Source organism: Branchiostoma belcheri, unplaced genomic scaffold, assembly GCF_001625305.1.
Source record: "Branchiostoma belcheri isolate BF01 breed outbred unplaced genomic scaffold, Haploidv18h27 scaffold66, whole genome shotgun sequence".
Taxonomy (NCBI): domain Eukaryota; kingdom Metazoa; phylum Chordata; class Leptocardii; order Amphioxiformes; family Branchiostomatidae; genus Branchiostoma; species Branchiostoma belcheri.
Window position 1 is genome coordinate 504286 of NW_017804309.1, and position 24201 is coordinate 528486.

The following is a 24201-nucleotide window of genomic DNA, read 5'->3' on the forward strand; positions in this document are numbered from 1 at the left end:
AGCTCCCCACCCCACCAACAAACAGCCAATAAGAAAACAGGAACACAAACATGCCCGTGGTTCCATTCGATGATGAAGGCTGGCGGAGGTTGGAGGTCGGCTTGATAAGGTACATTGAGAAATCTCAGCTGTTTGTGACCAAGTTTTTGGAACCATCTGGTACATTTACAGAGGGAAGTCCACTTGATTTTATCCGCCAACAGGAGGTGACCCTGATATTGAAAGGGCTTATAAAAGCCATGTGAGATGGAAACGATACAACATGCAGGAAACAAAACTGTATATGGTGCCAGCTACACTCCTTAGTTTGATGAAGTTTTGCTGTTACATCTTATGATCAATGTGTTCATCATGAGTAGCCCAAAATCTATAGATTATACCTGGATGAAAACTGAAAGCAAAATATCTAAAACTGCAACAACAAAAAATTGAAAAACACAAAAAAATCTTAAAAGTCTAACAAAATCAAACGCTGCACCTATCCAACAGTTGTTACATAAACATTACTCATAATCATGGTGATACAAAATGTTTGCATATCAGCTTACACCCTCCCATCAACCTTAATGGCTTCTATTATGGGTCATATACAAAATCTCCTGGAAATTTGAAAGTAATAAATCTACAGCTCAATCATTGATAATTTGCATAATACAGCATCACCATCCCTTTATATGTATTGTGAAGCACACTTTTGCTATATATATGGATATCAAAGCACTTAACTTGAGACCAACCTTAAATTCTCCTGTTATACATGTACCATAATATCCACTTGTTCCTGATAGAGAAGAAGCATGATGGAGCAGGTGCGAGGCAACCATCAAGTGGTCTGAACAGCCCATCCATACAGATTTATGGAGATCAAGACAAATTTGCCCATTAACCAATCAACTCCATCCCTACACAGCTGCTGCTTTCATGGAAAATATGACAAGTTTCTCCTGACAAAGGCTGGCTTGAAGATATTCCACCCCTCGGTAATAGGGTTGGTATGTATGGTAATGGTTTCATCTGTCTAAATGCACTTAGTGTGAGTCTGTGAGTGACCCAGTAATTTGGGAGATATGATAGCTGAATTTCAATGGGGCTTTTATGCTCTTACAAAAATGACATAATAAACAGTCATGGGGTTTCTGATTGCTCTAATGGTGAGATAGAATGCAGTTAATCATATTTACTGGTAATGCTATCCAGTGGTGGCTTTTAATAAGCAACCACCTTTAGCCCTTATTGATGTTCCCCTGGCACAATTGAAACCTATACATCCCACTGAATATGAAACTATATGCACAAGCACTAATCACTCCTCAGGCATACTGCTGTGTAGCACCTGAGAGTATAGCCTTACATGAAATTACACACTACAGCTTGAATCATGAACCAAAGCACTATGAGACAGATTTAAAGGATGGCCCAGTTCCCTTCCATGATATGAATCAAGAGCTGAGGGACCAGAAACATATTACCTATCACAAATCCCTGATGTTCTGCACAGTAGGAGGACTATTGGCTCTATGTTTCCTGTAGATTTACTGTGAAATTTTCTGGACGCAGCAGCAGCTAAGGCCTGTGTTGTTTGACCTTGGGTCTGGAGACCCGTTTGCTCATTAGTGCTGGTGCAAGGTCGCAAGAATGCCAGTGTCGTGGAGGCTGATGCACTTCATTAGTAACTGCTATTTAGAGCTACTTTTGCGCAGAACCTGCTATTTCCGCTGACAGTACGGTTCTTACTACATACCTCACTACTGGGTGTGAATGGAAGATTATTTCTGGTGGAATGAAGTAAGACAAGAAGCCCATTTCGTTTGCGTCTTTTGTGAACATTTATAGCCTGAATGGTATGTAATCCCCTTGTCATATCTGACTTGATAGAGTCTCTCCCAGTGATTACAGTAAGGATACATATGGTAACTCTTGGCTCAATGTGGATCAACTATATGGATATAACATTTGCAGCAACTACATCAACCTTATAGTTGCTACATCAACCATATAAATGCAATGCACTTTGATTGACATGTCAAGAAGAGTCACAATCAGTAACACCATCATCAATACACTCTTACAGGCAAGCTCTATATCTACAGTGCCCAAACCTATCTGATTGGGGTAAAAAGGACTGTCTTTCAACTTTCTATAAATAGTTTAAGACAGAAATGGGATAACTACCTGGGTATAGACCACAGGAAGTCAGTAATGTAACAAATCCTACCCTGTCTAGGTCTAAACAAATGTCCCTGGCTGTATATAACAGGCTCCAGGATATCATTGACTATCAGGGGTTTCATTTTCCAACAGTGAAAGCAGAGAAGTCCTGGTAGGTTAATAGGGGTGTCCACAGGTAATTGGTATGGTCTCCTCATTTATCACAGGTGACTTAACAATTACCTATCACCTAAACAGATTTGTTTTAAGATAGCAGTAAGATACAAAACCAAGATGCAGGCAGGTATAAAAATTTATGTAAATATGCAACATTAGCAACTGTGATACCAAGAAGCCCAAACATCTGCAGATAGCCAGGTCAATGCTTACAATATGAACAGTTAACCACATGTCAATAAAGATGACATTACAACCCACATACCTAATAGCCAGTATGCTACCAAATTGCACTTTCATCCTATAGTATATAGGACATATTTTGATTTGGCGTTCCACCTTTGATAAAAAATCTGCTTGCTTGTCCTGATTTTTCAACAAACTTGAGAGCATAGTGAAGCCATGTAGCTGCCACAGTGGAATGCCATAATAACACAGACCTGTAATTTCAAAGAAAACAAAGTTACTAACCTGGCTCTCGGGGCTGGCCTCCTTCACTCCGTTCTTCTTCTTGGGCTGCCTGGATCCTGCAGACAGACGGAAGGAAAAAAAGCACTATGACAGCTGGCCGTTAGGCAAACATCCGAATCACGCTCAACTTCCAACACGCAAAGCCCCTCCTCACACCATCACAACACCAGCAGGACGACATGTAACCAGGAGGTGTGAGAGTAACACCAGTACTGCCACCTGTAATCATACCGTGCTGGTCTTGTCACCCACACAGATTATAGGCTGTCCGACTGATTATGCAGGGCAGCAGCAGTGTGAGTTTACAGGGACAGGACAGCAGTTGGGAACTGCACATAGCCGGGCAGCCTTGGCTTGAGCCAAATTGTTGAAAAGCCTTCACGTAGGCCGTCTATGTTTTGCTAATCATCTTATGAACTTGCCATGGGATCAAATAAACAGGGGGATGACGGTCATGTGCCTGTGAATGCAGGGCTCGAAATATTCTTTCCACTGCCAGCAAATACTGCAGTTTGTCAGAAAGTTTACAATGCCTGTAATAGGACACCACAAGAACAGTGCACTGCAAATCCTCACAAGCTACTACCTACAAGCTTTAGTATGCTGCTAGATCGGGGATAAATTGTGTTGTGCAGATTCATGTTTCATGCTTCAGTTCAGATTCATACTATCATTGCTGGAATTTTCTTATTAGTATTCAAGATTGTAAGTGGTTAATATATGTAAAATTACCTGAAATCTTATTACTAATATATCTTCTGCAAACTGCAGGTTGCAGGTGGGTATTTCGAGCCCGGAGGAAGTTAACATTGACGCCAGGCAGGATGTTTTCCTACGTGAAATGACCCTGCTAGTGTAACATTCTGCAAGGTCACTTCACAGTCTCAAATTTCTTGTCAGCACAAGAGTTGTAAATCAAAAAACACAATGCCACTGACAGTTCTCTTATTCAATAGCTATGATCCAGAAGGGTGAGTCCAAACAACAGAATCGTGGTGTTTTATGCAAGTACAACAAAAAGTCTATAAGTCGAATGTAATCTATAAAAATTAGCTGATTCTAAGTGAACTTAGTTATATAGAATTTGACTAGTAAATGGTAATTGGTTACTACATCCAGCCTGTGATTTTTTATCAGCAATAGTTGAGGTGCCTATACTTTCAACCTGTAGTTTTAGCTTCTGCCTACAATTAATTTACTGCCTGAAGGTAAGCATTTCATGCTCTGATTGGTCAACAGGCACTTATACTTTTGGTATCAATGTATTGATTTAGGCTTTTACTGACAGCTGTTTGTGTGGCCTCATTTCTAACAGAAACAAGAAGCAGAACATGAAGTAAATTTACCCAGACCTGGTGTTGATAGGAGAACACAGACCAGATACAGCACATAGCCTGTTTCCAACAGTATGGCGCCTGTGCTATCAAAAACCAGGTATGCCTCCAACTCTGGCCAACATCACTCACACCTACAAACACTTTCTGTAGCTTCATCAAGAACCAGGAATGGGATGTGACAGAAATATCTTTGACTGCCTTCCACTCAAGCAGATTTCCAGTCATTTTGGTCTTCATCACACAATAGCTGAACTTTTGCTAAAGAATGTCCAAGAAATGAACCAAGAAAATAGATTGGTTTGGCCTAAGCGGTTTTGGTCAAGATTTACACAAGTTAAAGTTGGTAAGGACTGGTACATAGGGTTACATAGGACTTGTGCATGTTGTAGGACATGTGCCTGTCTCCAGGATACCTGGTGGACCCCAGGATGGAATGGCAGTGATGCAGATCACAGTTGACACATGGGGTAGGGACGTTTCCGTACAATAATCGTACTGCGGAAACTGGTGTGTGCCGTTACCCTGGAGTTCTCATTGGCCATGATCTTTGTAGAAATATGTGCCCTTGGAGCTGAGCTAGCTCCACTGAAAACTGCTACTGGTATTTGATTACAGTCTCTATATCATATTGAACACAGGAAGTGCGTATAACAAGTGCGTATACTTCGAGCCCTGGACATGCAGAATACCTTTTTTAGTTTTAGTGAGTGATTCTGACCTTGTTCTCCACCGTTAGCAGTAGGCATGTTTCCCTCGTGTCGTAGGTAGAACTTCACCTCGTCCCTGTGGATCCCCCACTGCTGCAGGATGTCAAACGGACGCTCGTCGTCACCCACTGGTCGTTCTATAAAAGAAAGGACCAACCATTACATAATGTCTGAAACTGGAACTTTCTTAGTCTCTCCCGGGGGTGATGGAAAAATAGCAGAAACTAGTCAAATAGACTGACTGACATGCCAGAGAAGTTAGCCTGCCAGAAATCGCAACCTGGGGGACCTGGCATAGGCTAGAGCTTTAGTGTTAACTGAATTCATAATTTGCAGTACGTATTCCTTTATCATACTCCTTTGAAGTCAGCTATGAACCACTCACCGCTGCCCCTCCAGTGCTCGGCCAGATGACAGTTGACTTCTCCAGGCTCCTTGCAGCAGTCCACTACATCCCGGCAGGTTGTCTCTGGTGTGATGGGCACCTCTGCTACAGTCAGGTTATTGTTGCTGAGGTACACCCTCAGGATTACCTGCACACAACAGACAAGATGTGTTTTAGATTTGTGTCTATATCCTTTTATCAAACTGACACTTTTTACTTTGAGTTACTATAGAAGTATAAAAATTATGTTTTGTGATATTTTTTTGAACAAAACATATCAATATTACAGTTAAGCTTAAGGCCCTTGACTAGAGAGTTATACTACCAACATTCATACATACACTCACACACACAAACACTGAAAACTCTGAAAAGAAAAATGTCTTTCAATTACTGTTACACAAAGGGAGCAAGTCTAAAGAGGGTCATTTATCAGTATCAATATCTGAACTCTAATGTTTTCTCCAATGCTGTTTGATACATGTGAGAAGCTTAAGTACGAACAAAATCAATAACAGGGGAAACAGTCTGTCGTTAACGAGTGGTCAATTTGTATTACATCGATATTTCATCATTTCAAAAGGAAACACAACAGCGTGTCTGACAGAGATACATGGTACTGAATACAGTCCACTGACTGGAACTAGGAAGCAGGCTCAAAATCTAATCATTTCTTTGAACGGTCAAGACTAAACCACATGCTAAATTGTATGACAGTCCACCACTTCACTCGTTATGCTATTCTACAGTACTACAAAACTGCAAACACCATTTACCACCTAAGAAAAACATAACCTTCTTGGCATAGGTAATCAACTTTTGCATAGGAGCAGTGCTCAAGAGTCAAAACTGCTACCTACACTTTGTACTGGCCAGGTGAGGAAATATCCTGTACTTGTAGTACTGTAGACAACCTTATAGCCTGGTTGCTGCAATGAAGGGCAGGAAGAAATGGAGAGACGCTAACATGGATGGGTTCAGATTGAGAGACTGATGGGGTGAGTGAGTGATATAACCTTATAGCCTTGTGGTGGGAACAAAGGGGGGCCAATTGGTTGGGGTGGGATGTCAGGTGAATGTTAGATGGTTGAATGGAGAACATGGCTCCCATTCACTCACCGAAGTGGTAACATAAACAATGGGGTCACCATGTGATCTCAGTCACTCCTTTGGAAAAAAAGTAGCTTGCCTTTGATGTTGCTAGCAGAGGGATACTTGGACTTGTGTTACAATCCACACAACTGGGCCTCAGATTAAGTGGGAACAAATACAAGAGACAAACAAGAGAGAAAGGACCCAAATGACAGTGCAAAGCTCCTATGGACAACTATGGTCTGGAAATGTTCAAACAGGCCACTTACACAAAGTACATGTAGTACAAAACTCTGGTATTTAGCCCACACCGTTTCTAGCCTGAGTGTCAGCCTTGTTAGCTTTCGTCCGCTACCCAAGGTCTGCTCCCCGGAGCGGACCTTGGGTAGCGGACGAAAGCTAACAAGGCTGACACTCAGGCTACACCGTTTCTACATAGGTTTGAATAACCTTCCGGTAATGGTTCATACATAAATGATTATTTATTGTCAGGGCTAAAAACAAGTAACCCTTTGTGAAACAAAAAAAAAGGAAAAAAGTGTTTGAACCAGTACTTAAAAATGGCTATGTAGGTGAGATGAGGCAGTCACAAAGACTTTGAATCAAGGTGTATCCTGTCTTACCTGCCGTATAGTACACCTGGGAAACAACTATTCCTTCCTTGATACCACAATTGGTCCTATCTTAGTCTTACCTTATAGTTATACTGTTGTTGATATGTATTGCTTTAGCAATACTCAACTGCAAGACGCAATAAAGGACACCAAAAAAACAGACAGAGCAAAGACAGACTCTTGAATCCATGTTAAAACACCTATACAACAGCAAACAACAGGGTGTCTCACCATACCTGACTTTCCATGGGTGTTTGCTGCACAAGGCTAATCTGTTTTATCCATGCTGTAAAAGAGCTCCTTCATTTATATATACATGTTCTAACAGTACCATCCTGGTTGCATACCTGAGGAAAGCTAATTAGCCGGGGTAGAGCGGCACCTGTTAATGGTTTACCTGCTTCCCAAACACCATGCATTCCTAAGCAAGCACAATATTGACTCAAAACCCACATACAGGCAGCTTGGGTCATCTAGACTACACTTCTCCACCACAAATAGACATTGGCAAGGTGCAAAGGGCAGGCTTGCCATGCCAATCACCTCACTGTCACCACAGCCTGGCTAACAACCTGTCTATGTGTTCTCCTATCTCTCCTGTAATCTTTTACTGATTTATACCGAAAAGGTAAAGTAAAGCACTGGTAGAGTCAAAAGGTCACAGGCTAGATATTCCTACACATGCTCTTGCAGGCCTTCAGATAGAAACATGATTGTTACCTTTCAAGTTACATACTTACTGACATTCTGAGTAGCCTCTCTGTACCTTGAAAAGCTAGCAGTAGATATTCAAAATAGCTGCTTGATGATACCAAACATGGTAAAGATATTCAATAGCAGCAATGTGACAACAACTGCTTGTACTTGCTTGTATCGATTCCTTCCTACCAATCCTAGTACAAGGGCAATTATCTGTCGGGTGTCCAGAATTCTGGGCAACATATAGCTGAGTGAAGAGCCTGGCATATCTTTGTTCTGCCAACTGCAACATGCCATGACAGCTATGTACCAACCTGGCAGGGACGAAGAATGTCACCAAGAAACATCAACAAGGAAAAGAAGTTGCATGTATGGAATGCTGTCCATGTACCTGCAGCTATACTCAGATCCATAAGGGGGAGCTTCTATCTAGTTGTAAAACCAAGCCAACAGCGATGGGAAGGATTCACTGCTTTTATAATATATAGATCCAAGGTCCTTGATAGATCAGAAACAAACACACACACACAAACACACACAACGACACAAAGAAGGTAAGTTGTACTTGCATTGTATCCCATGTACTATATATTTCAACTGCAAACTTAAAATGCCGAAAATCCCTCTTTTCTCCTCCTACGACAAAATTAAGTCAATTTACAATAAACTGCAATAAGGGTCAGGTTTGAACATTCTCGACCCTTAATCCAAAATGTCAAAAATTCTAAGGAATTCTTCTTGGGCCAAGTCCAATGAAATCAAATTTCTTCAAACTATATGCATTCCATGTCCACAATCCCAACTACACATGTCGTAGAAAGCTAAGCGTCCATGGCAGACCCAGGGTAAAAAAAATGCTGACTGTTACACAGCTCACCTGGCTGGCCTGACCTCAATTAGCAACACAACCAGGTATCATCCTGATCCAGTTCTTTCTGCCCAGTGTTAATTATGGCGGGCTGATATCACCCACAACCCTATCACCTAACACCACAGAGGGTTCCTCTTACCACATGTCACAACTGCCCCCTTGTTGGACACATGCCAGCGCGCTAGCAACACGCTGGGCAGGGATGCACCCAGCACTTACACCAAATCTCTTCGCTTTTTAGTCTAAAGATAGAAGGATCCAAGATCAATTTAGGCCAGCATTCCTGCAACAAGACTCAGCTGCAGAGGTCCTGTATTGTGGAGGGGGAAGGCAAAGTGTTTCATACAAGAAATCTACAGCAGTCCAGGTCCAGGAGTCTACTTCCCAGGGAAATTAATGATTTTATAACACAGGCATTTTAAATTTGAAAAAACACATTTCAGCTGAATGCAGATTTTGGTCTACCGACCAGCAAAGAGAAGACAAATGTCCTCTGCGAGCCAACAGGGCTGCAGACAGCGCGTGAAATTTGGTGCTTCAATTTCTGTTGAAATTGGATTCTAGGTATGGGGTCATAAACGTATCCATCACAGACCATCACCATCATGGCTTCCATACATCATGGGATCACACATTACCGGCAGGGTAGTTCCTATCAGCTGTGAATTCTGCACAGCCTAGATCAATCATGTGCAAAAATATACCATCATTCAGTTAAGAATGGAACAGGACTAGAAATAGTTTTTTTTTCAGCATTCAAAATTACCTGAACCAGACAAATTTTACCTGTATCACTTATAAAGAGGTGGGCCTGGTGTCAGTCTACACTCCTGTAAAATGGGATGCATCTTTGTGAGTTTGTACTGTTGCGGGTGCAGGTAGACATCAGATTTCATTCATAAATACATCAGCAGTCAGCAGGTGCTATTTCAAGTCCTGAACAAAAATGTACATGTATACGAACAGCAAAGACTACTTAAGAGAACTAGTGAGGAGCCTTGTCCTGAAGTTCCTTGTAATTTCACTACTTAGTCACTATCTAGTAAAATACATTTACAGCAGTCTACCGTACTAGACCATACAAGAAGGGAGGGTAAGTCATTACGGGTAACATGTAATGTTTAAAAAATAGCAGAACTGCACGAGACTGCTTGGCACCTTAGAAACTGTTTTTACAAGTGTTACTGCGCTAAAAGACGTAACTTTATCCACCCCATGTGATAATACACAGGTACCTGTATACACCTGAGGTCTGTGTACATGTCCCCTCCTGTCCCCCACCCCACAACACAGGGCAAATATCCCCCGCTGTATACAGTAAACAGGTACTGACAATGTCAGGAGAAATAGGGACATTACACAGGGCCCCAAGGACACATGTCCCAGTCTCAGCCTCCTTTCAGAGCTGTGTACTTCTTTGAGTCTGCTCAGCAAAAGATAATAGAAATTGAGAACTTGGTTAATTTGTTCTGCAAAAGCAGCCCAAGCTGAATGGAGAAGGCTTCTCGCTTACACAGAACTAGAAAGCGGCTTGTTTAGGCACATCTGTAGGGGAAACTACCATGAATACATGCTGATGAACATGGCAACTTTTCCCTTGGGCTCTGTATACAAAACGTGGATACAATTTCAATGTAAGGAAAACAATTCCAAGTTGCCATAGTCAAGACTTAACATGCTGAAAACAGCTGAGAAAACAAAGCATTATGATGCCAATCAAAAACAAAATGCTTGGTTTTTCCCAATCATTATCAAATGTTAAACTTGAAGTTTGTGTGCTGATGCAAGAAAGAAGTTTGTAATTAATTGCCAACCACAAAAACTGCTTACATCACATAGCAGACAAAAGTCATATATTCAACTGTTGACAGATGATGACATATAGATATTTTCCTCTTATGACCCAAGAAGTTTACGTACCTGGTGTGACCTTGCCATTGGTGTGATGGTTGCTGTTCGATAAAGAAGTTATGTTGATTGATGCAGTGACTTTCATATGGTCAACTGCAAACTACGAATTTGTTGTTTTTTTACCAGACAACCCTTGACAGGCCTTAAGATACCTTTCCTGCTATCTTCTTTGCTAAGGAATGTTGGTTTGCACCACTTCTTATCTGGGAACGGGTTTTCTGCGCGTGAAGAATTTGCGCGTGAAAAACTTGCGCGTGAAAAATTTGCGCGTGAAAAATAAAAGTCTTAGAAATATGTTAGAAAATATGCAGTACCAAATTCTTAGGCAGGAAAATGTTGTCCTCTGGTATAATTTTCCCTCTGTTAGCCAAAATTTTTGTTTGAAAATGTTGGTCCCTTGGGAATAAGCTAATTTGCATAATTTCCATAAAACCTGACCTTTTGAAAATCACTTGAATTTGTAAGAAATACATGGAAAAGTTACTAGTATGAGGTTTAGGATGGTAAAATGTAACAATCTGAAGCTTTTCTCCATTCTAGAAGTTTGATTTCAATAATTTTCATGCTTTCTTAAACAAATTCTTTCATGCGCAAATTTCAACCTTTTTTGCGCGTGAAAACTTTACCTTTCAAAATAACCTGAAATCACAAAAAAATGGACAAAACAAGGGTATATAGTCTAGAATGCAAGCAAAATGATGTTAGATTTTTATTTTCTTGTCCTTTTTCCAACTTTTAAGCATCCCTTGGGAGTCAGCTAATTTGCATATCTTCACGCGCAGATTCTTCACGCGCAAGTTTTTCACGCGCAAATTTTTCACGCGCACAAAACCCCATCTCTCTTATCTAATCTGATGGTTTAAGGGAAGAAGAAGAAGACACACCCTGTCATGTTTGTTGTCACCCTGATGCCTGCAATAGGAATGTTAGATTTTCATGCACACAGTATAGTATCAATTCTCTGTATGTTTGACACTATCATGAACAACACCTAAAATGTTTCCATGTCTATTTCTATCTTGTTGGACATACATGCCATGTACTAACATATTAAAAGCTTTTCAAGTGTTAACAGTTTCATTACTTTGGAATGCTGGCAGCATGCAATGCAGCCATATCATATTGCCAGTGGGGAGTATTTAAAGATAACATAATTCTTCAGAGATTGCTGGTTGCTTCATACAAAGACAGGAAGATACAGGCTTCTGAAGAGAGACCGACTTCTATGACATAAGAGTACCCAAAACACTGAGGACTGGATATCTAGCTTTGTGGCTACCGGTAACTGTAGACATCTTAGCTTACAGATTTAACACAATAACAGCCCTCAATACAGTATAGTGAGTATACCCATTGTTTCTCTCATATTGCACTATCAGTATTTTGGATTAACATTTGAGAAACTACAGTAGCAACTTTATTGGACTGGCCTGCTGCCATGCTTGATCCATTCACTCCTTATCCCAAAAAGACTCCTGCCAAAATTCCAGCCATTGTCCAACATTAGTGTGTCCAAAAATAACCAAAGGGATCAAATCTAAATCCAGATCTGCACCTTCATCTGACCTGGTCAATGTACATACAGAACTAGAATATACAACAGTGCTGAAAATACAGGTTTCCTTTATGGAGCGGTCCACTCAAGGGCCTCAGCTTTACTGCACTTGGCCAGCCATGGGTACCATTACATGTAGGCCACCACCATACTTGATAATGTTTGGTCCATGGACCATGGGTCCTTCTTAAGGCCCAGGAACATTCATCTTGCAATTTTTGTGGTAAGATTATCTCCAAAGCTATGTCATCAAAGATTAATGGCAACCTTTCCTGTCACAAGACAGATGGATTTTATACAACACATCTACACTGTCACAAGAGTCCCCCCAATTTACTGTCGTACATGTACTATGAATCTAACTGGGCCTTAGGCCACACCAATTTAATTTCTTGGTTAACGGATTTTTCTAGAAAAAAAATGGAGCGGGCGGGCGAAAAAAAAATAAAAATAAAAATTTGAGACCACCTGCCATACAGCCATGTAGTAAGCAATCCATTAAGTTAAGTTACAAAATGATATAAGACATTATATTAGACACTTATTGAACTGAAAGGACCATTACTACATGTACATGAGCAACTTCTCTTACATCCCTTTACAACTATTCGTATTGTTTTGCAAGATACACATCTTTACTGTATGAATAAGAAACTGTCAGTTGACAAGACTCCCATCCAACTGGTTTCACTTTTATTTATCTTTCAAAGTTCCAAAGAGTGGTTTAAATCAGGGTGCTCTGTTCAGATCCCATTGTTTTCTTAGTTCAGGGCACACAGCTTACCACTGGGCTGGACATTCTATTGTGTCTGGCTGATATGGAAGTTATTTAGAGCTTGAAATTTACAATATCCTAAATATATGCTTTAGACAAATTTCCAGGAATGTGTAAAAGTTATTTGCAAAAGAATTAACTACTTTTACAGATATTTTATTTCTTTCTTTATCTTTCCCCAATTCCCAAATACTACCGGTAGTATACATTTTATATTTCCCATTATACACTTAAGGTATGCTACAGCTACATTATACATAGCCATCATTCAAACAAATAGCCACATTGACACACTCTTCAAGTTGCCACAAATTCAATGGTCTAGGGTTTCACTATAAAGTCTTTGATGTATGGGGATTTTTATTTGTAGGGGGAACCATTTTATTAAAAAATTTAGATGTAATAATTGATGCATTATTTGTAATTGTACTCCTGTTTATAGGTATCTAAATAAGATGTAACTTTGTTAGAATGCCACATGCACATGTAGTATTTTTCACAGAGTAATTTCTATAATTAAAAGAACCTGTTTCCCCCTACTCGAAGTGGACTCTTCCGACTAGTTTTAGTGAATGGACTTACGTGCATGGAGGACTTTTTACTTTGCCAAATTCCCATGTTTGTGGTAGGATTTTGTACTTTTTGAGAGTAATACAGTTTGTGATGCCAGAATACATTGTTATGTCGTGTTATTTTTACATATTCCCTGTAAAAAAGATCGTTTTGAAGGTGTGTGTGCATGTGCCGCCCAGGCCGAGTTTATACGTTCGGCCGATTACTTTTAACCCGTTACTACCACATGTTTCCGACACAATACGTGTTTCTAAATGAAATATAATATATATCTAAAAGGGAGATGATATGTTGTTACAGGCACGATGACTTGGTAAATCTGCCGTACGTTTGGCTGTCGTCAGTGAAGTTTTGTCCCATGAATGGTGACATGTGCAAAGGGGGTGGGGGGCGAGTTCTATATCAAAAGAATTTTTTTTGACGAACTTTTGAAGAGGCAACCTAGCTTTCCGAACAAATTGCACTAAGAAAAATGTTTCTGCCTTGAAGCAATGTATTTTTAACGCTGTTAACTATGCCGAAATTTTGGAAAATTACAACGTACGGGGTGGATTTTGGGGCCCCAATTCGGGACCCGAGAGTATGGATTTTTGTTCTGTTTTTATTTTTATTTCATTTTGGCAAAAAAACGAAGCGGCGAATCCGTTAACCAAGGAAATAAATTGGTGTGGCCTTAGTTACACGGTAATCAGCATGCACAGACACACTGCTCATTACAGTGTTTTATCTTAGGTGCCAGATAGGCCCACAAGGTCAGTGGTTTAAAGCTCTGCAACAACATTTTATGTCATTAGAAATGCATAAATTTCATTGGTCCTGACTTAATTGGTTACTGGAGGTACCCAGGAATCTTGCAAATCATTATTTTGTAGAATAGCAAATAAATAACTGACCCTGGTATCTTGAATTACAGTGTTCTGGGTGTAACATTCTTCCAGCAACTATATTTTGCAAAGGTTAATCCTTCAGTTTTTGATCAGAGTTCACTCGGGGCTGACCTTTGGGTGCTCCCATACTTCAAACAAAAGCGGCCATGGGCTACAAGCAGCAACCTAGATTCCAAAGTATACACGTTTTCTGTTTCAAAGTACGTATCCAATAGAGCCAAGGCTGTTCACCTTTCGTGCACACAGCTCCTATGGAGCATTACACCAGTGTGTTGACAAACCATTATAGCAGCCCTGATGAGGAATGACACTGTGTCAGGCTGCTGAGTTCTGCCTGGGACTACTGGTATTTGCCTGACCAGATCGAACTATTCCACAAACTCCCGCCATGTTTGACAAGGCCAGCTGAACAGCCAGCCACGGACAGGCCCTGAGCTTGTACCTACATACATGCTCATCATTCCACCTCCTCCTTACATGTAGACCACAAAAGCAAAACCAACTGTCACTCACAAGCAAAGAGCTGCTGTCAGCCACCCGTCTTTCCTAAGCCACAATCCTATAGAGGTTCACTACTGGCTACATAATGGTTTTGCCATATTGGGTTACCTGCACTTCATGATTACTGTGTTTTCAGTTAATGATGCCCAGGAAATGGGACCATTAATGAACATCAACATAAACACAGGAGGGAGGGAAAGGCACATTCAATCACTGAACAACATTGGTTTGCTTTTATGTATAACATTAGAAATATGAATGAAGCCCTAAGATTTAATCATGTCTGAACAATGCGATATGTTGAATCCACCACATCAATGATACTAGTGGTAGCAGCTTTTACTATGATTTATAAACAGTACTGAGGTTCTCTAGCCTAGCCCCTAATAGATAAAAGGTGATGACCTGGGCAAGTTGGTAAATGTGATTATATCCTTCATTGGGCCTGGAAATGAGAAACACACTTTCCTGTTTACTCAGCCCTGGTCCTAGGTTTGCAGGTCCATTTGCAGGCAGTGGGTTGTCAGTTTATTGGGAACCACCAGGGTATTTATCCCAGCAGAGTTTATCTAACAACAACCCAGTGGGCATGTTTATGTTACAAACTTTGTGGTTTCCTGTCAAACCCCGAAATTTCTTGGAAACTGTTCTTTTTCAGTAGCCAGGTAAACGGAAGAACACGCTATATACATTCATGGTACTCTGGGATTATCTATAGTATAGATCTGTCCGTCAAATAATGATGTTGTAATTTTCAATCTGAAAAAATATGCATCTTGTCCTCATAAAAGTATTTAGGAATTTTAATTAGTCTTGGTCTGTGTAACCATTTGGAGACATAGACCAATCAATCCACACATTTAGGGCCTAAAGTGGGCTATTTCCACATCTACCATCCATTATTGGAAGTGTGCTCATGTCTAATGGCTGGCATTTTCCAAATGCCATTGGCTGACATCATATATGACATAGTTACAAATCCCATATCTGTATTTCAGTTTCCCCAGGCTAGCTTTAACACTACCTATATGTCACTACAGTGTATTGATCAATGAGGGGCTGAAGAGAGTGGAAGTACTACTGACGCTAACAGCCCATTGACGGTCGGAGAAGTAGGCTTACACAAATCCGGATCCTCCCACAAACACGCTGCTGTATTCTCCAACAGGGGTGAAGGGGTCGTTTTATGCAGGCAGGAAGAATGAGTGACCAACAAAGGAGGAAAGTGATGGTGCGGAGAGAAAAGCCTGACAAGTTCCTGAACCTTGGGACACCGGGTCAATGTTGCTTACACATACACCAAACAGGAGTAAGGTACCCAGAGACAAGATGCCTGTTCAGCTGCCAGATATATGTCTTTGTTCTCCACATTTTCGTCAGGCTGTAGCAGTAGCTACCTATAAACCAGAATAAAAATCAAAAACGTAATGATGTTGGTACCTGCTTGGCACAGTTTCACCATGTTTTATGATCAAGTAAGAATTTTGAAATAGTCTTCATGGCAAATGTAGAACTTTAAGCCTTAATTATTAAGGGTATCAATGTTTTTCAAAATCAGATGTAAGAAATTATGTAACAGATAAATATTGACCATGACATTAGAATTTCTCATTTAGTGCAAATGAATAATTTTCTTGGAACCTGTTCTTCAGTGTGACACATAGCTGACATATGATTTTTTTCAGACAATATAAAATATCTGACTTATTCCCCAAAACAACAGCTGCATTAACCAAACATCAAAAGTAGATAACCTATACATATGAGTCTACTAGCACCTCATATTGGTAGACCTCATATTGTTTTCTCACAATATGACGTGAATATTTACATTTTGATCACGCCAATTTGAAGTCTGTGTTTACATTTGCGCAAGTGGCAACTGCACAATACTTAACAATCATTAACAGAAAGATATATGGTAATATAGCTATTACACCACTTAAACCCATCTTGACCATCAGCCTGCAAGCTCTCTGCCCCACTACAGGTGCACAAGACAAGGAAACACTTTGTTCCCCTGTAGTTCCCATAGGAACCCCTGACTGTAGGATAATGCCAGCCTTTCAAGGCTTCCCTGCTATCATCCCAGACACCATTACAGGAACCAATTGCCACATGACCTTGCAAGCTTCCGCCATTTCCCCCATCAAATTGGTTTCTACTGAATTTCCCAAGAGGAGCTAAATGGCTCACCACACACTGTATGTGTAGTTTGCATGTTTGACAGGGCGGTCTCCAGCATTTTGTCAGAGCAAATTTTTATTAAATCATTGCATAAACTTCATGCTTCTCATGACATGAAGTTCAGATTTTTGGGACGGGTAGAAATTTTTGTTCAGGGATAGGTCCTTGAGATAGCCCTGATGTTTGAGTAAAGTTGTGCATAATTAATAGATGAAGCTCAGGCTACAGTCTTTATGTATGATTCAGATAGTATTTTATCGATGAGTGTAGACTTGAATAAATAACATTTCATTTATTAGAGTGCTATTATGTATCTTCAAGATTGTGATGGCCATGCTTGTTCAGCAGGATATCAAAATAAGTACTACATGTAGTATAACATGAATATCAAGTGAACCACTGAACATAACATTATAATTTTAAAAACATAACAGTATAACTTATGTTTCTTACAATTTTGACGCATTTAACCCTTTTTGGTGATTCAATGCACTTTATTATCTTTACTATCTTTATCCACAATGTGACAGAAATCGAACACAACAAAGTACCAGCTTTTCAAAATAAAAATGGTATTTTTCTGCTCAGTCTGTTATTTTTTATTGTTCCACACACGCCTGGCTGGGATATGGCTCTACCACAGACATGACATAATCCCAGTGTCCTTGCATGCACTGACAAGTCCTGCAGGATTACAACCAGCTTTGTTTGGTTGTCACTGACTATTTTCTCCACGCTCTGAGATAAACCAAAAGAAGCCAACTCAACATCTGGGCCCAGTGGTGCCCATGGTAGGGGCTTCTATGCAAGGTTGAAGACCACTGAAGTGCACTATTCCTCAATGAACCCACTCTATTGGGACTTGTGTGGTAGATGTGTATTGACCAAAACAAAGACATGTTTTAGCAGGTGTGAAAAGAGACCTCACAGAAGCCTGTCTATGTTAGAATATAAATGGGGAAAAGAACACTTGGTTCTGACTATACAATACAGGCATGTGTATTACAAGAAAGAATAGAGAAAAAGTCATTGAAAGCACAGAATACTGTATCTGTATAGCCAGTATGACTATGACACACGAATCTTCCATTTAATGTATGTAACCCAAATACAGTGGTCAACATAACTGTTAAAAAACATACAAGCTGCTACACCACTGAAATCAAACAAACGCCACCCAATTAAGTAAGCATGCCCAGTTGAATACATTTCAGCAATGGCTGACCCAAATATGACAACAAAGATGGCAGCGAGGCCATCCCTTGAATGCACCAATAACATGCCAACAACATCCTGTTCCCTTGCATATACATAGCTCACTTCCCCCTGACACACGCACAAGTTATGAGTGGGGCAAATACTTCCTGTCTGAACAATCTCCCTGGCTGAGGCCTGAGGTCCACAGTATAAAGGAAGTTAAACCACAACAATGCCCACCTTCTACAGTACACCTTTTGACTAGGGCACAGAGTGACCCCAATACAACTGTGTTCTGAAAAGTCTCCATGCGCGTCAATGTGGGTTTCATGGAACTGCCATTTGTGTGGTATCCACGATTCAAAGGTGAAAATGGTCCGTGAGGGAAAGAATGCTTTTAACTTCCCATGTCATTTGACTCAAGGGCACTCCGCCACCCCTTTCACTGTATACATAAGGGGACCAGGTGACATAGAAACACATTCATTACTGCCCAACGCTGTGCACCTGACTGAATTTCAGCAGCCATAGTGGCATGTAAGGTTGCTGTTTGGGACAGTATCTATTCCATGCGCGCCAATCGAATGTCTACGAGCTATCATTCTGAATGACTGTTAGGGTTAGTCAGGTTTGAATGTGCAGACCCTGCAGGCAAACCGCTGTACAGTCACACCGTTGACATGGGAATATTTAAGCGGCTCGATGTGTGGCGTGTGTGAAATGGAGTGGAAGTCTCATTGTATGTTTTATCTATAGATGAAAGTCGGAGGGTCAGCCTCCAGGTTCAAGTGGGGCCACCTCCTTTGTAACACCTGGCCAAAAGCCACCTCCATGGATCACAGGCACACAAACAAAAGGTGATAAAAGGTGAGATAAACAATAGAACCAAATAGCCCCCATGTTTTTTTGTCAGGAGAGTTCTTACACAAACAAAACTCCACATAAAGATCCTGGGTGACCAGACACCTGGTAATGTACCCGAATTATTCATAGGTGGGGTGGTTTTATATTTCAGATCAATATCTATCATCTCGTTAATTAATATGCCTATTGATTGCCCCAATATTTCAACCGTATGCACACATAAGACTCCTTTTTAACATATTGACATCCTTTTTTTCCAGAAAGATGCTGTCATAAAGTGAAATACACTTGCGATGACTCACCAACTGCTGAACTAGAAGCCATAATGTCCTATGGGGGAAACTATTAGTATACTTGTCTGCCACGCAGGTGTCCCAAAGGGCTCTTCACCCACTGAGCCACATTTACACCAGAATAGGCTTACATCATGTCATCACTGATTCCCTCACACCAAGCACACAATTTCACACAGAACAGGTTAGGAGTGCAATTTTAAGTGGACGTTCATGTCTGAACTATAACTTACCGGCGCTGGCATCATGCTGGCTTATTAATGACGAGTCCGTGTGGTGATTTTTCGGTGGATCCTCAGGCACACATCCCTGCGTGTCCACCCGGAGATCTTGGAGAACTGGCAAATCCTGTAAAATACAGACGACAAAGATCCCCCTCGACTTCCTCGAATGCTCACCAAATGACTCAATTGGTTGTGTGTCAGGGTGGGGAGTAATAAATACTCTTTTGCCGTGAATAAGCCAGTCTTGGTACGACGGACGCTTTGGTTCCCTTTATCGGATCAACATGAACAACCGGTCAAAGAACTGGTCCCGCATGCACCCGTGTCGATATCGGTCTCCCAGGACAGAAATTTCCACACAGAAACTATTTCCTCCGCAAGTAACGCTCGCTGCTGGGTGTGGGGGGTGATGGAATACTGCAGGTGGTAGGGTAAAACATCGCGGCGATGAGTCAGCTTGGTATTTCCCACAGCTCCTCCCAAAATAAAGACGTTTGGCAACAAATGTCGTCAGCAGCCTAGTCGAGCGAGTAACAACTGCCCTCCCCACTTCGGACACAACACACGGCGGACAAACCTTACCGAAAAGGCGCCTGACGCATTCTCAGTTCCCTCAGAACGGGAAACGTTGCTTGAACAGGGTGTAACTCGTCCTCCTTGTCCTTTCACGTTACGTGAATTGTCGCTGGAGGCCTGGAAATTGGGGCAGACTTTTCTGTTACAAGCCCGTTTCAAGCAACAGGCTGACGGCGGGATAATATTTCGAGCAGCAAATCCCGAACCACAGCGACTCTCGCGAGAATTCCCGAGATTTTGTCACCACTACTGCGCATGCTCACAATTGAGCGCCATTTTGTGAGTTTCGTAAGAATGTTTTGAAGTCGAACAACAACAACAAGAATGATATTTTCTGTACTTTCTTTTTGAAAGCGTTAAGCATGGCACAAGAAAGAGTGATCGCTCTGGTGGACATGGACTGCTTCTACGTGCAGGTGGAACAGCGGAGGGATCCGTCCCTGAGGGGAAACCGTGCGCTGTTGTCCAGTATAAGAAATGGCAAGGGGGAGGGTAAGGAAATTATTTACCTTTAGGCTGTGCAGTAGAGAGAGAAGAGAGAGAGAGAATGGTTTATTCAACAGCAAAACCCTTGCAGCAAAATGCTGAATTGCTTTTTTCCACTAAAATCGTATGCTTATCAGCATTATGCATTACAAATCAGAAATAACAAAGACATAAATCACTATAAAATTAAACAAGAAGCCATAGGCGACAATTCTCCGTGAAGTATTATATATTGCAACAAAAGAAGTAGCCATTGGCGACAATTCTCTGTGAAGTGTGATAAATCGAACAAAGAAAAATTGTTTAAACGCGCGTCGGCTCAGTCATCTTAAGACGCAACAACCAATCAGAGATGCGAGATGCCTACACGTGACGCGGGAAGGGCGCGCGATGCCGAAATATTTTTGCGTCAATATTCAGCGCCGTGATTCAAGAGATTAATACCCGGAAACAATTTTTTTCTTGTTTTGAACGCATTAACATGCATTTACGCTAATCTAGTATGATTCAGGGTTACTTTTTTTTAACCTGTCCATGGCCAGATTATCTAAAGATGTGTGTATTGTGTGTACAATCTATAGAAAGAGAAATGTACATCAGGTCCGATCATCCGATTTTCACGTTTCGGTTTTTTGGACTCGGTTCATGAACGTATTTTGGTTTGGCTCCTGGAATGTGCAAAAAAATGACTCCCGGGACTGTCTACAGGGAACACTCGCACATTCGCGGTGTATCAGGACAGCGCGACTGGTCGTCATTAGCGCAGTAACAGTTGCATAAACGGACGAAACCATTTCAAAGAAATGGGGATGTTTCGAAAATAAGCATTTACTCCAATATCAAAACAGCTACGGTAAAAATAAAAAGACGTGCATCATCCCGGACATAATGCAACACCACATGCGAAATTACACAGAAATGCGACGTACGGAAGAATGCGTTTTGGCTGCGAACATCTTCCAAAAAACTTGGCATCTCTTAACCATGGGCAAAAACATCTGGAACCACTTATAAAAACCACCCCGTATCTGCATGAACTTTTTTGAACCCCACTGCTATTCCAAACAACGCGTTTTTCTGGACCATTCCAATTCGCCTCGTAATTGTAGGGGTGCGTCTGCGATATTACATTGACCGCGAAAGCAGCAACGGCAAAAATACACATTCGTGCATCAACACGGGCATGCCCGCAGACGGCGTATAAAATTGCGTGCCGATTACACAAAGAGAACCCAGTGTTTTGACTGCGAACATGAAAAATCAGCCGATTACAACACTCCGTCCGGAGGTCCTGACCTCCTTCACGGAGTAATAAAATCACTATCATCACGACTTAAATTTCTACTGCTTTAACTGTCATTCAGCAAACGGACACAATAGGGTAGTGTACTGTTAAACATGCGTAGTTCTTGCCATTTATTCATGAAGTTCACCACGGGTTAACTGGGGACCACTGGGGACTACTTTAGTTCAACGCGTCGGGTCACCTGCATACAAATAGTTTTTAGTTGATAAATCATAAATAACTGATATGTATTTGTAAAGAAAAGGAACATAGGAAAATAGTGATATCAGACAAAATTTTATCCCTTGTTAATAGCTGGTTTGTTACACCGACCGAAGGGCAGTTATATGGGCAATACAGATACAGATACATATCTCATAGTATTGTGAAAAATCATACAACAACAACACCCCACTCACGTATGTTTGTTGCTGTGACCAGGATTATTGCCGTAGGATACGAGGCACGAGCGAAGGGTGTGACAAGACAGATGCGAGGGGACGAGGCTAAGAAGAAATGTCCAGAGATCACCCTGGTCAGGGTACCGGAGTCTAGGGGCAAGGCTGACCTCACCAGGTAGGAGCTTATAGGTGCCTGTATGCCAGACTATATGTATTCCTGGAGCATGTACAAGAACCCAACACACTTATCAAGAAGAGGGGTGACCCGAACGTGTGCGCTTGGCAATAAAACGTGAGCTATAGGCCTGTAGCAATACTAAATTGCACTGTAAGCTACTTAAAAAAGTATCATGCTTCACCTCAGTTGAGGATGCCAGATGAGTCTGCTTTACCTTTCCGAGGCCTACACATTCATATGTGTTTGTTTCCAGATTATGATGCTTTTTTCACTTTCCTACAGATACCGTGATGCGGGCCGTGAAGTGATTGAGGTGCTGTGTAAGTTCAGCAGGTGTGTGGAAAGAGCCAGTATTGATGAGGCTTACATCGACCTTACGGAGGAGGTTATGAAGAGGATGGAGGAGAGGGGACCAGACTGTGTCACTGTGGACATGCTGTCTTCTACACACGTCGGTGGCTGGCAAACAGAGACTGATGGACAGAATTCTTCTGAGGGGGTTAACTTAGGTTGGACACTTGCAGTCACTAGTTCTTATGAAAGTGTTAGACTGTAAGTAAGAAGTAGAATGCATAGTTTTCTAAAATAACGTGAAAGCAATTTATCATTATGTTGAATTGATGTGACATTTTAGTGTAGAGCTAAAGGCCTTGGACAGCTCAGTTCCATCAGCTTCAAACCCTGGGAGTGGGCTGTGGCTGTCCTTTCAGCCTCTGCCTAGTTGTTATATCCTCCATTTTAGTACTGCAAATCTTGGAACATTCAGTGGTTTTATTTGCACAGTTTTTGCTTTGACCTCTCTGCGAAATTATGCCACTGCAATGGTGTTTTTTGACTGTATCACTACTGTACTACATACAGAATTGTTTTAACTGTAAAACCTCCTTTCTCCTACCATGAAACTACCATAACTCCTGATGAAGATGAATGAAGTTACAGTCTCCCTAAATAACTGTTGTTTGTTGATTGACAGATGATCGAGCTGTTGGAGTGTTCCAGTGGCTGGACAGCCTGAGGAAGAAAGATGCCAGCATGTACGACCGACGTCTGGCCATGGGAGCAGCCATTGCTGAGGAGATGAGGGCTGCAGTGGAGAGGGAAACTGGCTTCCACTGTTCTGCTGGCATTGGGCATAACAAGGTGTGTTCTGTCTGCTATGTACATTTCAGTTAGCTGACTCCAGAATATAGCAGCTGGTACCTGGGCAAAGTTTGATTTTTGGACATCTGTTAGTATGAGTTCTTGCTTTACTTTTCTGCTACGACTCTGAGCTTGTAGAAATGCAGTTAGTACTTGAAAGAATCCATAGTACATGTACATGTAGCATCGTTTAATTTACAGTTAAATGATCAATATCAGTATCTGTTGAATCTACTTTTGTGAAAAAGGCACACCTGTATTCTCTGCCCTAGGTTCTTGCTAAGCTGTGCTGTGGACTTCACAAGCCTAAGCAGCAAACTGTCCTTCCTCATGCCTCAGTCCCACAGTTGTACAGCACACTCCCCATCAAGAAAGTGTAAGTATGCCTTAGCTCATGTTTGGAATCAGGAAAGGATTTCAACATACATGTATTTTCAATCTTAGTATCCTATTCAAAATCATGTAAGAATGCATTAAGGAAACAATCTAAGAAAGTCATGTTGCCCCTTGTGAATTGAACTGATATTATCATTTCTACAGTAGCAGTAACAGTCTTTTGCACAATTGTCTGGCTCACAATTACAGAGCCACTATGGTAAGAAAGAAAATTCCCAGCCATCCAAACCCAATTTTCAAATCATGCAGCAACCTTTCCCTCTGTACCTGT

At 41.2% G+C, this 24201-nt stretch overlaps 2 protein-coding genes across 3 annotated transcripts in view; one reads left to right on the plus strand and one right to left on the minus strand.

Moving 5' to 3' along the window:
* Window positions 1-20265, minus strand: part of LOC109483785 (apoptosis-stimulating of p53 protein 2-like) — a 49638-nt gene extending 29373 nt beyond the window's left edge. The window contains exons 1-4 of one of the 2 annotated variants that reach the window (XM_019786884.1): window positions 19478-20265; window positions 5226-5373; window positions 4852-4977; window positions 2797-2852 (exon numbers count right to left, since the gene is read on the minus strand). In XM_019786884.1, the coding sequence (XP_019642443.1) occupies window positions 2797-2852; window positions 4852-4977; window positions 5226-5373; window positions 19478-19492 (345 nt within the window). In that variant the 5' untranslated portion in view covers window positions 19493-20265. Of the gene's footprint in view, window positions 1-2796; window positions 2853-3027; window positions 3146-4851; window positions 4978-5225; window positions 5374-19477 lie in introns of those variants that run through there. The other variant, XM_019786887.1, reaches the window with a different exon arrangement.
* A 107-nt stretch (window positions 20266-20372) lies between these two features.
* The window catches only part of LOC109483662 (DNA polymerase eta-like), an 8904-nt gene continuing 5075 nt past the window's right edge, over window positions 20373-24201 (plus strand). The window contains 7 exon segments of the mRNA XM_019786697.1: window positions 20373-20488; window positions 20491-20536; window positions 22257-22391; window positions 22677-22903; window positions 23368-23534; window positions 23807-23910; window positions 24120-24129. Of these exon segments, the coding sequence (XP_019642256.1) occupies window positions 20407-20488; window positions 20491-20536; window positions 22257-22391; window positions 22677-22903; window positions 23368-23534; window positions 23807-23910; window positions 24120-24129 (771 nt within the window). The 5' untranslated portion in view covers window positions 20373-20406.